We start from the raw sequence: 16,661 nt of genomic DNA on the forward strand, positions 1-16,661 counted from the left end.
CAAAAAATAATAGACTTCCTCATGTTTATCTTCAAACCCGAACAAAGATAAAAACATCTTAATAGCTTTGCCACATTTTTAATGTTCGAGTTCGACCACTCACCCATCAACACACAATCATCCACATAAAGGAAATGAGTTAAGATCGGCCCATCGTTCGGGAGAACAATGCCTCTAAACGCACTCACCCTACCCACGCTGTTAATCATACCGGAGAAAGCCTCCATCACCACAATAAAAGGGAAAGAATAAATCGGATCACCTCGTAGCGTCCACACTGGAATTCAAAGGTCGGTGAGCCATTAACAATAACCGAGGATCTAGCCATAGAAAGAATATCGTGAATCCAAAGACACCAAGGAGACAAAATTCCAATTAGCATTGCCGTAAGCTTTTTCAAAGTCAATCTTAAAGAACCTCTGATTTTATTTCCTCCACCGTGAAGGCCGCCACAAGGGATTCGACATCCTTAGTCGACAACCGGTTCTCAAAGAAACACTCCAACTCCAGCTGCTCATGTAAGTCCTCCGGAAAACCTCTTCCTAAAATAATCAAACACCTCCTTTTTAACTTTCTTCGGTTTTAAGACACATCTATCTTCCACCATAAGCCCCGGAATAGCGTTGCACGTCTTTCTTTTATTAACCGTACCGTGGAAAAAGGTCGTATTGTCATCCCCATCCATAGCCCATTTAACTCTAGACCTTTGTCTCAAATCCTTTTTACACTCCATCCGAATCCAATCCTCTTCCTCGACAAACACAACCGAGCCCAAAGCCAAGGACCACCACCTTATCAAAGTCAGGAGATGATGAATGATAATTTTGGTCGATAACTTAGCGCCCAAAGTATGTTATAACAACTTTTGTATCGATATAAACGACTTAATGCCATGGGAACTCGTTTGTTGACATGAAACACTACTTTATCTGTTTTTAATGAGACTGCTTATGAATGTATGCTTATTTTGTTAGTTAAAGATTAACTGAAAAGACAGTCTTAAATAAGCGATTCGAAGTTGCTTATTCAAAGTGCTTATCTAATTCTGATTTTTACGAATACGATCAAAAAGAAAGCACAAATTATCATGAACAAACGAACAAACAACATTTCACCCTTAGGACTCGAAACCCTAGAACCATTTCATCATTTACCATAACACACACAAAGTTAGATCTACATGTCCCCCATGTTAAACACCAACACAAGTGTTTAAAAAAACTTGTGTTACCCGACCCATCTCGGTCATCTCTGCCCTTGTTCCGACCCTGAACCTCGGGCAGGTGACGTGGCAGCTACATTGCTCGTTGACCCGTTTTCAGCCGGTGGTGGGACCCCCCATTTACCTTCGGAATCAAGCGGCTCAAACACATGAACCACGCCATCTGATAGCCCTAACGCAAACTGGTTCGGTTCTTGTGGGTGTGCCGCAATCACCATCGGGTGAACGTTCAGATTGCTACAAGATAAATATAAGATTTGGGAATGGTTTTAGAAAGCTGGTCAATCTGGTCAAAGTAGTAAACTTTCTTTGGAAAGCATTTTACCTCAGGACGGAAGGCGAAAGATAAACGGATGGGTTGATTCGACACCGTAAGCGAAGGTGTGAGGCGGTGAAAACGCACACGGTTGCGTCCAGGAAACTCGCGTATATGAGTTGACTGTCGCATGAGAAGGCTGCGTGTGATATGGGTGCAGAAGATTCACTTGGGCACCACTGTAAAAAAACAATTTGAACCGAAAACTTTGTCAATAAATACACAATTATATATATATTATAAATATGCTATTTTGTCACATCAACCAACTTTGGCCCCTCAACTATGGAATTAACCAACTTTAGCCCCACAACTTTAATAATGATATGTTTAGCCCCTCAACTTTGGTAATTACATGCTTACCACTTAAACTAAAATAACTTTAGCCCCTCAACTTTAATAATAAACAACTTTAGCCCATTAACTTTAATAATGACATGTTTAGCCCCTCAACTTTAATAATGATATGCTTAGCCCCTTAACTAAAATAACTATAGCCCCTCAACTTTAATAACATGTTTAGCCCCTCAACTTTAATAGTGACATGTTTAGACTTTAGCCCCTTAACTTTAATAATAGACAACTTTAGCCCCTCAACTTTAATAATAGACAACTTTAGCCCCTCAACTTTAATAATAAACAACTTTAGCCCATTAACTTTAATAATGACATGTTTAGCCCCTCAACTTTAATAATAACATGTTAGCCCCACAACTTTAATAATAACATGTTTAGCCCCTCAACTTTAATAGTGACATGTTTAGACTTTAGCCCCTTAACTAAAACATCAAACAACTTTAACTCTCGCGATTTGCTTATTTTTATCTACGTTTCGAACCCGCTGCGAAGCGCGGGTGGTAACCCACTAGTTCTAATAAAATAGCGAGAAAGTCAAATTCTCACCTGTTTTACACAATCAAGTTTTGACGCTTCATATATAGCCAGTTGAGTCTCGTGAACAACAAGAAAATGGATCTGATCATGATGGAATTGAACCCGCGTGTCTGACTGTGCGGCCGTTGTCCTACCTGGCGGTAGTTGCAAGTATTTTGCTTTTTGCTTTTCCCATCCATCAGAGCTCCATACACAAATCTAAAACAAGAATATTTAACAAAAACGTAAACAACTTAATAAATTTTCTCATCAAGATTCAGCGTAAATTTCAAGAAAATGTTACTAACCTGAGAATCTGCACCAGACGAGACAAGAACATTGAGCGCGTGAGAGAAAGCAAGACCCGTGATTCTTTTCGAGTGGCCTTTAAGTTTGCTTTTCACCTTCATGATAAAAAATAATAAGTGACGTTAAGAAAAACAAAACATTAAATCCATATTGAGCCCGAGCCGAGCTTGAGCCTAAAAAACGAGCCAAGTTGCTTGAGATCGGCTTGAGAGAAAGCTCGAAACGAGCCGAGCCTTATTGAGCCCGAGCCGAGCTTGGGCCTAAAAAAAAGCTCGTTTATTTATCCAGCCCGAGCTCAAGCCTGGCTCTCGGTAGGCTCGCCGAGCTTTATCAAGCCTTAGTGTAATATTAGTTTTTATTAATATTTAAATAAGCCGAGCCGAGCTTATTTAAACGTGTTTACGAGCCGAGCCTGAACCTAAAAATAAAAGCTTCTTTAAATAAAGAGCCCGAGCTTCACTTATCGAGCTCGCGAGCCTAAAGGAGTCTATTATTTCTATCATCTTTACTTCATATATTAATTAATAGATAATAAAGGAGCCGAGCCAAGCCTAGCTCGAGCTTGAGAAACCACCAACAAGCCGAACTCTCATAAGTTAATTGAGCTCGAGCTCTCATAAGTTAATCGAGCTCGAGCTTGATCGGGCTCTAGCTCGGCCCGAGCCCGTGCTTTACTTATCGAGCTCGCAAGCCTAAAAAGTCTATTATTTATATTATTTTTATTTAATATACTAATTAATAGATAATAAACGAGCCGAGCCCGAGCCGAGCTTGAGCTTGATAAAATACAAACGAGCCGAGCTCTAGCTTTGAAAACAAAGCTTGAATAGAGCCGAGCTCTCATAAGTTAATCGAGCTCGAGCCTGGCCGAGCTCGGGCTCGGCTCAGCTCGTTTGCACCCCTAGTATGTACATACATACCTCATCTACACGAACATTATATATTTGTATTGTGGAGTCATCCATTCCAATAGCAATAATATTATTATCTTGTGGATGGAAAGCAAGAAACGTTGCTGCTGGCGGTGGGGCCATAAACGTTGTCATCGTCTGCGTTTTACCAATTCAAGAAGTCAGCCGCGTTGATCTCAAAAGTCAAACTTTTGCAAAACTAGAGGGTAAAAAGGGAAAAAAACAACATTACCTTGAATGTCATCATGTTAAATAAAGAAATCTTTCCTCCTGATGCTGACATAACATAAGAATCGTTTTTCGATAAAGCAAAACAAGACACTGATTCTTCAGGGTTCATGTCTGCCACGTCATTGGTCATCAAAATCCCGCTTGAAGGTTGCCACAATTGAGGTGAAACGGCAGCTGTTGCCTGCGTATTAGGGGTAAACTAGTAATTTTTAATGTTTGTTTCGAGAGTAATAATCAGAAGTCTATCTATCCTAAATCTAAAAACTAATAATCATGCAAAACTCAAACACGGGCTGCAAATGAACCAAACGTTCAGCAGGATATTCGTTTGTGTTCTTTCGTTTATTAAACAAACGAACACGAACAAGAAATTTCATTCGTTCAGTTAAATGAACGAACAATTTCATTCGTTTAGTTAAATGAACGAACATGAACAGAGGTCGCGTTCATTCATTTATGTTCGTGAACATTCAGTAACGTGTTCGTTTATGTTCGATAGTTCATTAGTGTTTTTATCTTTGATATTTTATTTAAGTGTTTTTATCTTTGATATTTTATTCAAATACTTCAAAACTCCGACAAATAAAATATTTAATAAGTGTTGTGTATTATATATTCTGTTCATGAACGCTTGTTTGCGTTCGTTTGTTTCCATTTGTGTTCATGAACATTAATTTGTGACACGTTCGGTAAGTGTTCATGAACAGTTCGTGAACACATATATTTCTTAACAAACGAACACGAATAAGAGCTTGTTCGTGTTCGTTCGGTTCGTTAGAAGCCCTTGAAACACCCCCTTTGATAAGCATCAATCTTACCTTGCCACTTGAGTTATGCTCATTACGTTGCCATTTCCATAACAAATGAATAGCATTTGACGCTAACGCCAAAAGAGCGTTTCCGGAATTCGTATATATCAATCTTGATATCTAAAACAATAAACGGATAAACAATCATTTTAAAATAAATAACATGTGCCCAACATTAGTATAATAAACTAAAAAATTCCCGACCCAAAACCGCACCTTTGTTACTCTCATGTTTTCCGGAAGCTTTAGTGACCGACACTGAGAAGATTCGCTTAGTTCCGTGAGCTTCCAAATCTTAGATTTGTCATTTGATTCTTCTGTGATTCTCGGTTTCACATCCGTCATATTTCTGGTATCTCCATTCTAGCAAAAATAGTAATTATAATAATTAAATAAAAAAAACTGCAAGTTTATGATATTAAAAAAAAAAAAAAAACTGTGTTATTTTTTAAGTCATGCACGAACATTTACCGCTCCAGAAACAGAGCCAACTGAGGCAACCCTTTCGGTTAATCCGGCACTAGTAGGTGCGGTGACGGGTATTGCGTTATTAATAGCAGGCTGCATTTCACATTAATTATACAAACACATGTTAGTTATATGAAGAAAAACTCTCAAAAAAAATGGACAAAAAAGTGAGTAGGTCAGCCTGACTAGAGGTGCAAAGGAGCCAAGCGGCTCGCGAGCTGCTCGAGATCGGCTCGAGAAAAAAACTCGAAACGAGCCGAGCTTGAGCCTAAAACAAAGCTCGTTTATTTATCGAGCCTGAGCTCAAGCCTGGCATGAGAAACTCGTCAGGCTCGTCGAGCCTTTTCAAGCTGTAGTGTAATATTAGTTTTTATTAATATTTAATAAAATTTACCCCTTATTTTTAAAGTTGTCTAGTAAACAAGTCGAGCCGAGCTTATTTAACCTTGTTTACGAGCCAAGCCCCATCCTAAAAATAAGCTTGTTTAGTAAACGAGCCCGGGCCCAAGCTTCACTTATCGCGCTCGTGAGCCTAAACGAGTCTATTATTTATATTATTTTTATTTAATATATTAATTAATAAATAATAAACGAGCCGAGCTCGAGCTCAAGCTTGAGAAACTACCAACGAGCCGACTCGAGCTTTGATAACAAAGCTCGAGCCGAGCTCGAGCTCTCATAAGTTAATCGAGCTCAAGCTCGGGCCCGGCTCGGCTCGTTTGCTCCCTAAGCCTGACCCAGTCCAGACTGTATCGTCCCGTACTAAAAATGACGTGTTACCTAACACCCAGTCTTACCTTTGGAGCTTCGGGCGTTCTTGAAGCAGCATCATACGAAAGATTCTCAAAAGTTCTAAGCAATCGAAGGCCATCAGAATTTGCCAATATTTTTATTCCGTTTTCGTTTGAAGAAACAGCCAACAGAGCACCGTCTTTGTTAAATCGGATACGCGGGCTTGCCTTCATTATATAATAATCAACATATTAGTTTTCGTAAACCAATGAATAACCGAACAGTTTTCTCGAATAAACATTATGAGACTAATAATATTACCGGAAGTCCTCCGTCAGCGTCAACACTCATCAAAAGTTGAGTATTATCCATATCCCAGTATTTAATAGCAAAATCATCACCAGCTGCCAAAAATCGGTTTTTTGTTGTATCGAATTGAACGACACCTAAAGCTCGTTTACGGAATCCAAGATACGTCCTTTTCACTGCTCCTTCACTTTCATTCCACTCCACTATATGTGATTCCCCATCTTTGCTTGTCCCACATGAAAATAGTCTAAAAAAACAGACGTTACAACCAAACGTGTAAACGGGTCAAATGATTAGCTTATTATTGAATAGTATTCTGAAACTTAATTTGACACACTAATAAGTAGAGGCCGGTTAACGTACAATATTCCTTAACGTACGAGCGTACGCTGTGAAATTACGCACGTTGTGAAACTCAAAACCCTAATCACGCATGTGAAAAACATATTCACGCATGTTGACGTAAACTCGGAACACAACTTCGCAAACTCGGAACCTACTTCATAAACTCGGAATCTCTTTGGCAAACTCGGAACCTTCATTCAACATGCGTAATTATCTTTCAACATGCGTAAAAGATCATAAAGTCGGAATATACTTCACAAACTCGGAATCTTCATTCATTCACAAACTCAGAATCTTCATCCTTTCAACATGCGTAATTATGTTTCAACAGGCGTAATTTCCACAGCGTACGCTCGTACGTTAAGCAATATTGTATTTTACACTTTCACCTAATAACTAATAATGTTGAAACGGGTCAAATGTTCTGGTTAAAAAACTTTAGCCCATTTTAGTCGGAACCCAATATGACCCGTTACCCGACCCGCCCGTTTTTCCACCTCTAGTTGATATGTAACAAACCTTGTTCCATCAGCACTATACGCCATTGTGGTGCACCACCGACCAGGAGCTTCATAATCAACTCGGGATCCCATGTTATCGTATAACCAGGCTTTTATCTTCCCATCTAGAGCTGTTGAAAATATAAACTGCAAAATAAATCAACCATACAATTTAGAGGTCGGAATTTCGAGCATTTACATATATATGGATCGATTACGTTTATTCGTTAACGGGTCAAACGAGTAAAACCACAAAGTCGCTAAAAATAAGTGGTTAAACGGGTCAAAAGTCGCCCAAGGTTGATTTTTTAAAGTATAAAACCTCAAAAATCATGTTATTTCAAAAAAAAAAAAAAAACTACATTACTACTAAAATTAAAATTAAATTAAAACCTATATAAATTAGCAACTTTTCTATGCATAAGGACTTGTACATTATGCTTTGCACATTATTAAAAAAAAAAACTTGACTTTTTAGTTTTAACCCTAAGGTTTGTATCTTTTGCAATTTTAACCCTACATAATTTGTTTTTTTAACTTTAACCCAAAACTTTTCATTATTTGCAATTTAACTTCACAACTTTTGTCACTTATACTTTTCATCTTTCGCAAATTTCCGTTTTACGTATAGTTCTAAATTTTTCGAGTTAATACGACACAACGTGCATGTGTGGTTCAACGTTTTTGCCTCTATTTTTCCATGTTTGACAGGTTCATCGCAACACGCATATCCTAGGTCAAGTCAGTGTTGGTGGTCGATGACGGTTGTGTGACATTAGTACTATTTGACACCGTTTTACGCCCCGCTGCAACGCAGGGTGTGCTTTGTGGGTTTTTCAAAGAAAAAATGGTTATGCATATGGTTGTCGTAACGTTGGCTTTAGGGGTTTTCCAAAAAAAAATGACTTTTTTTTTTTTACTTTTCACTTAAAAGTATTTCATAAATTACTTTTAACCCAAAACTATTTGTTTTTTACTTTTAACCCAAAACTTTTTATCTTTTGCAATCTATCTTCATAACTTTTTTTACTTTCAACTTTGTTCCTTTATAGTTTTCATTTTGCGCTTTATGCTTGGTTCTAAATTTTGTGACATAACACATCACAGCGTGCGTCTTTGGCTTAACGTTTTTACGTTTCGTTCTAAATTTTGCGAGTTAACACGACGCAACATGTGTGTGTGGGTGAACGTTTTTACATCGTCTATTTTTTCCCCGTTTGACACGTTTAACAACATGCGTGTGTGAGTGAACGTTTTACATCGTCTATTTTTTCCTCGTTTGACAGGGTTAACATAATGTGCGGGTCCTAGACCGACTTAGTTATAACTAAAGAATCCCCGCCGCATTGCGGCGGGTTGTAATCCTAGTTTTAAAAATTTAACTAAAAACATATAAATGAGAGAAAACATTTAATTATAAGTGCCAATTTCAATGTATTTGCTTATGAACTATGCAGTTAATATCGGTAATAATATCACCGATATATCGGTTATCGGTCCCCATATAAAATATAAAATATCGGTGTCAAATATCGGTCAGAGTATCGACACCGATATTATTGGCGATATTAACCGATATATCACCGATTCTCCAGATATCAATACCTTTCTTCTTAGTTCTACCATTCGTCTTTTTTCTTACCGATATCCCACCGCGATAACCGATATCTCAAATATCGGTCCTTGACGGATATCCGGTATTTTACCTCATTAACTGCATAGCTTATGAACGGATCATGACTAGCCCGTTTTTCAAAACATGCACCAGTTGGAAAATATAACAACTTACCTGAATGTTTTCTTTATAGTGCGGGCATACAGAATAAACGGGAGCATCATGACCTTCGAAAGTGTGTTGCCTTGCACCCGTTGCAGCATCCCATACCTATGAAATCGCATAATCTTGATTATTAACATAATTAGTGATTGTTGTTTATATTAAATTTAGAGTAAATTACAAAAATCGTCCTTTATGTATGTCATTTATTGCAAACTGTGTCCTTTATCTTCAACAATTACAGAAAACATACTCGATGTTTGCAAACCCTTGCAAGTTATGTCCTTTAGCCCTAACTCAGTTAATTTTTGGGGTTAAATCTGACCAAATGGACCCCACATGAGGGTATTTTTATGGTTAAATCTGACCAAATGGACCCCACATGAGAGTAAAATGACCAAAATACCCTCATGTGTTGTCTATTTGGTCAGATTTAACCACAAAAAATTAACTGGGTTAGGGCTAAAGGACATAACTTGCAAGGGTTTGCAAACATCGAGTACGTTTTCTGTAATTATTGAAGATAAAGGACACAGTTTGCAATAAGTGACATACATAAAGGACGATTTTTGTAATTTACTCTTAAATTTATTGTAAACATGTTCATATGCCAAATAAACCTTGATGGTTTTATCATCCCCACATGTTATCACACAAAGTTGCTTATTAGGATGAGAGAACGCAATATCGTTTACTCCACCAACATGTGCATCGATCTTGTAACGAAAACAATAAATCGGTTATGTTAAGATAATAAAATAATATGATATGAATATATATGTGTGTGTGAAGGGTAGGGTTGGCAATAGGTAACCTGTAGGTAACCTGCTAAGACACGATAACAGAAAAGTACACCATGTGATTTTTTACGTTTTTAAAAATAATCAAAATCTGAAAGTTAGGATCCATTATTTCTCCTTCTAGGTGCATAAAATATACATCTGTCTTATAGACATTGGATATAAAGTAGTTAAACGAGTCGTATTCATGTTTAAAATTTTTGTTGTTCGCGTTATCAGATACCTGTTAAACCTGCTAAGACACGATTTGCCAACCCTAGTGAAGGGAAATAAACAAACCTCTAGATGTTGTCTAACATCATCACCCCCATGATATGAATATATTTGTACAATGTGTCTTGAATATGCAACTCCTATTCATACGAAAAAAAAAAAGAAATAAGAAAATAATATATGTTGTTTAACCCGTTTCCTTTTAAGCTAATATTTTTTTGAGTAAAGTGCCATTTTCGTCCCTGAGGTTTGGTGAGTTTTGTGACTTTCGTCCAAAGGTTTGTTTTTCCGCATCTGGATCCAAAAGGTTTGACATCTTGCCATTTTCATCCAGCTCGTTAATTCCATCCATTTTTCTCCGTTACGTCAGGGTTATTTTCATCTTTTTTGTTAACTTAAAGGGTAATTCGGTCTTTTTCACTTTTGTACAAAGCCTTTTGCATAATGTACAAGTATTCAAAATACCCTTACTAAATAAAAAAGACGAAAATACCCCTGACTTAACGGAGAAAAATGGATGGAGTTAACGAGCCAGATGAAAATGGCAAGATTCCAAACCTTTTGGATCCAGATGCGGAAAAACAAACCTTTGGACGAAAGTCGCAAAACTCACCAAACCTCAGGGACGAAAATGGCATTTTACTCAATTTTTTATATTACTTATTGGACCATTAAAATATAGCCCAAATCGACCCATTACACCTAACAAACAAGCTAATTTTAGTAGGACTTACCGAATAATGAACCATCCGGACTCCAAATTACACGGTTCACCGAGACACAAGGGTCTTTAACAAGAGCAGCCTAAAATCCGTAAAATTGTAAGATCATTGAAAATTATCGAAAGGTATCAAAACACATATGAAAAAAGCATAAAAACGCTTAAGAAAACCTGCATAGGCATTGAACATGCACTAAGATCCCAAACTTTGAAATTTCTAAGAACCAATTTGTCCCGAGAACCAACTTCCCACAATCCGATATCGCCCACATTTGTTCCAACTGCCGCATCATATTCATGTAACCACAAAGTCAATATCCAACTCAAAGACAGTGAAAGTCAAAGTCCAAAAGTTGACTTTGGTCATTTGACTTTAGTAACGATAACTAACGATTTAAAAATGAAGTGAAAGCAAGTTGCAATATCACAAAATTTTTTTGACCATTTAGAAAAGGTCAATAAGTCAACACATGACTAGTCAACTTACCTAAGAGTAACGTTTGCTGAATCGGATGAAAATCCATGCTCATAGGAGACGAGCCCTGGTTTAGAGTCCGTGCAACGGTTTTGGGCAAATCATCGGGCGCACTAAACGCCTGTGTATGACTACCATGCCCCGGGAACGGGGCGGGCAAAATGTTAATCGGTAAACTTACCTGAATAACGTGACAAGAAACCAAATAAAAACCATAATGTAATGATTTTAAGCTAATTATTGAAATATTATTTTAAAAAAAATTATTCAAATTACCTCCTCGTTAATGCCCATGGGCCTTGCTCTTTTGCTCATATGATCCGAATCTCCGGTTGGGAAATCTAAAGTAGGATTCATTGGCGGAGTCCTCGGATGCTTCAACGCAGCTGTAAATTTCAAGTTATGATAGTCGGTTTTTAGTGATTCGGCAATGTACTTTTAACTATGTTAATATAATCATGTAGGGATTAAAAAATCAGTTGAGTAATTGGTGTGATAATTTTACTTCGTGTGTACGGGTAGCGTCGTCATCATCATCATACTCAGTAAATCCCACCAATAGCAAAGCTAAGGTAGGGTCTGAGGAGGGTAGATGTAGACAGCCTTACCACCTCTACCCCGTAGGAGTAGAGAGGCTGCTTCCAGTGAGACCCCTAGCTCGATTGTAGTTTTGTATCAAGCCTTGGACCTAAGACATATAACACTCAAACAATCGGGACAGAGACTGATTGGTGCAAGTACCCCCGTGTCTTTCAGCTATCAACGTCACCACATGATGCATGATTAACCATCCGCCGCTTTTAACGTTATTTTCACAAAATTAGTAAAATAACGTTAAAGTTAGTACCATTTCACTTTTGCCCCCCGAGCGCCCACACATATATACATTATATGTGCACACCGCAAGCGGGGCATGGGTAGCGTGTATCACTATATCGATAAATGTGTGTATGTGTATATATAGTGCAAATTAAAATACCTAAAATAGCAATACCCTTTTATTACATTAAATTAGTTAAAATGGTTACGAGGGATACTAGTTGCAACAAATTGATTATCAAAGAGTAGACTAATGCATACTTGTTAATAGCGAATAGCGGACGATGGCGACAGGCAACCTATACGCTACGTAGCGATAGCGATGAAATAGTAGGCGTTATTTTATGTTTAGTGATACACTAGAAGAAAATTTTCAAAATATTTTATATGTATATTATATACAAATACAGTGTTTCTATACGTATATTTAACAAAAGAACCTAAAATCCATTTTGTTTTAACAGTTAAACACTCGAACACCATCCAAACACTATCTTTACAACATATATAATTACAAGATATAGCAAAATGACCTGCAATAGATGGCCCACCAAGACCGATCGCACTACCGGATACACTAGGGTGAGCTACTTGTGGAGGATTAGACATCCAACCCGCAAGCGGGGCTGGAACGGGACCCGGTGTAGGTTGAAACGGCTGCAAATTTACACCGAAATTAGGTCAAAACTTTCAAAACTCAGTCAATGTGCCGTAAAATTCAAAATAAAAAAAAACAAACCCCGTGTGCACCCAAAGGAGGAAAGCCTCCAGCTTTAGGTAATGGCCCGAGCAAAGGATTATTATTTGCAGGTGATGGAGCCCGTGCACCGTTCGGTTGACCACACGAGTGGTCAACAAATAACGTTTTGATGTCGGGATTAGGTCTCGGGCTCTTACAAAGTTGATGCTGCCAATTTAAACTTGCATAGAAAATAAATAATATCAGTATATAATACATATTTTTTTTAATTATGCCAAATAAATACTATTGATATTTGTATACCTTTGATTAATTAGAGTTCGTAACCTTGAATTTTTAAGGTTCGGAAACTGTAGTTTGTCGCGAAACAGAGGATTTGCTTCGATAAGCTTCTTGAGCTCAACCAACATTATAGCTCTAGCAGATTTTGTATCTCCGTATTTCGATAATTGTTCGTTTTCCCTTCAACGTAAAAGAAACAAATATTAAAAAAAAAAAAAAAAAAAAAAAAAAACTCTAATTTCCATTTGTAGTTCGAAAATTTTGAGTTTAAAGTACCTAAAATTCTCCAATGTAAGTAATTGAGTAATCTCCTTGAACAATTCTTCGTTAAATGAAGCGAAAACTTTAAGATCTTTTACGAGAATCTCCACGCCCTTTGATCGATCATGCCTAACGTAGAAAATCGATACACATTTGATTTTAAATATATCCCTAATTATAAAACCAAATATAATTCAAAAAATTAAATGACAATAAAAGACTTACTTATCCAATGCTTCAAGATACTTCTGCTTCCTGATTTCGAAAAATATCTTCATGGAATACCGATTATCGTCGACTTTTGTAAAACCGGAAAGATATTTCTCAACATCATCCCAGTTTCCATTTTGCACCTCATCCTCAAAATACTTCATGTTAAAGAAAAACCCTGATTCTTGTTCCAACCTAAAATTTAAAATCCAAAAAAAAAAAAAAAAAATTGGGGAAAACATATAAAAATCATATTCAATATAACAAGTTTTTCAAACTTAATTTCAATATACAATTTTAAATAAAAATCAATATAACAAATCTTTAATAGGCTAGGGTTTGCTATTCAGGAAGGGGTAGCGGCGCAGCTTGTTGCTCGCTTACCTGCAATATTGATGTAACTCGGCCAGTATTTTATATATAAATAAAAAAACTTTTAGTTTGCAAAAAAAATATATATATATATTTAAGTATTGCAACTTAATTTCTATGGTTTTGGGGCAACTTGTTTAACCTTAATTTTCTTAATATTTCCTAAAATAGTAAAAAATTCACACATTCAAACCCTGCATCCAAACACCCAATATCTTTACACCAAACTGCTAAAGAACAAAACTTTTTATAAAAATATAAAAAACCCAATTCACATACAAAAAAAAAGTAAAATCAAACACTTACTTATGAACAGTTTCTTTGAATTTTTCTTCATCAAGAAACTGCAAGATCAAGAACACAAGCTCTCTACTTAAAGAAGACATTGCAGCTCCGCCGTGCTCCGCCGTACGCCGCCCCAAATCGGAGATTGAAAACTAGGGTTCAGTCAGATCTGTAAATAAATAAATACAGGGTGGGTTCAAAAAAATTTACTCAAACAAGTTACTCAATTATTTATTTATGTTCAAAAAAGGAAAACATTTATTACTTGACACAAACTTCAAGATTTAATTTAAGAATAAATTCAAAAGTAAAAAAGCAGCAAAATTTTAATTAAAAAAAAAAACATTAATTAAAAATCAGATCTTTAAAGTTTCACCCAACTTGAACTTCAATCTAACCCAGCTGCAAAACCCATGTAAATTCTAAAAAATTGTATAAATTATTCAGGAAATTTTGCATCTTTTTAACAGATCAGTGAAAAGAAAGCAACTTTAAATAGTGGGAACCCAAGATTCATTCAAAGAAAAGAAAAGGGTTTCCATTTGAGAAGACCAAAGCAAGTAGTCAGAAAGAAGAATATTAATACATTCAAAGATTTTTTTTATTATAAATGGGTTTTTTTTATAAAAATAGATTTATAACTTTTTTTCACACTTTACAAGATTGAAAAATCTTCAAGATTTACAAATGGGTTTTGTAAAAATAACAAATTTTATTACAAAAGTTGTAAATAATTCCTCTGTTTGATCTTAAATATATTAATATATATATATATAGGATATATATATTAAATAAGAATAAACAGAGGAGAGGAGTTAGTCACAACTTTTTTGATGAAATTTGGTATTTTTATAAAACCCATTTGTAAATCTTGAAGATTTTTTGATCTTGTAAGGTGTGAAAAAAGTTATAAATCTATTTTTTTTCACACATTTAATAAATATATTTTAAGAAAAACACAAACTGAGTTTTAAGAGATTTACCTTAGCAATATGAATGGTAGACCAGAGATGAAGAAACAAGAAGGTTGATGTAGAAGATTATAGACATGCTTTCTCTCTCTACCCCCACTCTCTCTCTATATATATACACACATGTATATATGTGTGTAGATGTGTGTTTCTCTCTCCCACTCGGTCTCTATCTCTATTTCTCAATCTTATCGTGCAAAAAAAGTATTAAAAATAAGAAATTATTATTAAAGGAATAGCGAATCATATAGATGAGAAATTGAGTGGGTTGATAACTGATAAGTGAGAGTGCTTATCAAACTATATTGATAAGTTAGGCCCTTTTGAGATAGGTGGGAATATGTGGGTCCCATTGAGCCGGCTCACTTTGTTTTGTTGTGTATTCGGCTTGGAATCTTACAACTGACAAAAGTCACTGAAGTCTGAAAAAGCATAAAATTTTGTATTTAATTAACGTTCAAAAAAAATTAATGTTTAAATTGAGTGTTTTTTGTTTTTTTGAAAAAAAGTTAAGGTTGTTTCATGGGCATTGTGTTTTGTTTTTTAAAAAAGTTAAGGTTGTTTCATGGCTATGGGAAAAACTAAATAATTTTGTGTACTTTGTATTTTGTTTGTATTTAATTAGTACTGGGATTTTATTTTCTGTCCTTTTTTTTCCAACGGGTTTTCCGTTATTAACATGAGATGATGAATATGAAAGGGTCTAATATGGCAAGAAAGATGTTTGAAAAGAAAAAAAATTAATGATATTTACTCGATTTCGAGAAGGCGAATGATTCTCTGAATTGGGATTACTTGTTTTCTATCATGTTTTTTTGGATTATTTGTTTTTTTAGGGCCCCTATGCTGAAAATGAAAGTCCTACTCTTGAATTTCAACTCGAGGAAGGACTTCATCAAGAAGAGATTTTATCTCATTTTCTTTTTATAATTGTCATGGAAAGGTTACATGTGGTCATGGAAGATATCATCCATGCGGGTTTGTATACGGGAGTCAGAGTGGTAATGGTGATTTATCTGTTTCCCATTTTTTATGTTGTCGATGTTATTCTTTTGGAACAATGGTCTTTCAGCAATTTGAAAAATATTGTTATCGTTCTCAATTGTTTCGGTATAGAATCTGGGTTAAAACTTAATTTTTACGAGTCTAGCTTATTTGAAGTTAGGGTCGTAGATTCAGTTATATGCTCAGATTGTGGGATTTAAAGTAGAGAATTTTTTGTTTATTTACGTAGGCATCCCATTTGGAGCTAAAATGAATAGTGTGCAAGGGTGGCAACTGATTGTGGATAAATTAAGAAACGCCTACCTAATGGAATGCTAAAGTGTTGTCTATTTAAGGTAAATCGATTTCATTGTCTCTGAATTTGGGTTCCATTGGTATTTATTATATGTATTGGTTTTGTCTCTGGATAATGGTTAAAAAGAAGTAGGAGTCTCTTCGGGCAAGTTTTTTCAGGGGAGGAGACGCGTTCATAAAATTCCATTGGTCACATGGGATTTAGTCTTAACTAAAAAAATCTAAAGGTGGTTTGGGTATTGGAAGTTTATCAAGTTTTAATCGAACTCTTCTTTATAAATTGCAGTAGAGATATGTAAACAACCCTTATTAAAGTGTAAGAATGTCTAGTAGGCACAAAGGGAAAGGGATTTGAGCTAATATTAACAGAGTTGTGTCGGACTTGCATACCACAGAGGGAAATGGAAATAACACTCTTTTTTGGAAGGATGTGTGGCTGGGTGATACTCCT

General features: G+C 35.9%; 1 protein-coding gene across 4 annotated transcripts; it reads right to left on the reverse strand.

The window, feature by feature from the left end:
• Window positions 1-1,022: 1,022 nt before the first annotated feature.
• On the reverse strand, window positions 1,023-15,079 carry LOC110935743 (topless-related protein 1). 4 transcript variants are annotated; one of them, XM_022178085.2, is made up of 26 exons: window positions 14,924-15,079; window positions 13,962-14,109; window positions 13,299-13,478; window positions 13,089-13,202; window positions 12,834-12,992; window positions 12,570-12,750; window positions 12,364-12,487; window positions 11,288-11,397; window positions 11,024-11,192; window positions 10,708-10,817; window positions 10,550-10,619; window positions 9,882-9,955; window positions 9,423-9,518; window positions 8,815-8,910; window positions 7,045-7,172; window positions 6,193-6,427; window positions 5,937-6,098; window positions 5,137-5,232; window positions 4,888-5,034; window positions 4,681-4,791; window positions 3,864-4,043; window positions 3,641-3,769; window positions 2,720-2,815; window positions 2,442-2,630; window positions 1,548-1,717; window positions 1,023-1,459 (listed from the first exon to the last, which is right to left on the reverse strand). In XM_022178085.2, exons 2-26 carry the CDS (start codon window positions 14,039-14,041, stop codon window positions 1,246-1,248), a joined length of 3,420 nt encoding a protein of 1,139 aa, XP_022033777.1. In that variant the 5' UTR covers window positions 14,042-14,109; window positions 14,924-15,079; the 3' UTR covers window positions 1,023-1,245. The 4 variants fall into 4 exon arrangements, with proteins under 4 accessions (XP_022033777.1, XP_022033779.1, XP_022033778.1 ...); XM_022178087.2 differs by having other exon boundaries at window positions 5,143-5,232; window positions 14,924-15,009; XM_022178086.2 differs by lacking the exon at window positions 14,924-15,079 and adding an exon at window positions 14,322-14,340.
• Window positions 15,080-16,661: the final 1,582 nt, after the last annotated feature.

The sequence above is a fragment of the Helianthus annuus genome, chromosome 4, assembly GCF_002127325.2.
Source record: "Helianthus annuus cultivar XRQ/B chromosome 4, HanXRQr2.0-SUNRISE, whole genome shotgun sequence".
Lineage (NCBI taxonomy): Eukaryota > Viridiplantae > Streptophyta > Magnoliopsida > Asterales > Asteraceae > Helianthus > Helianthus annuus.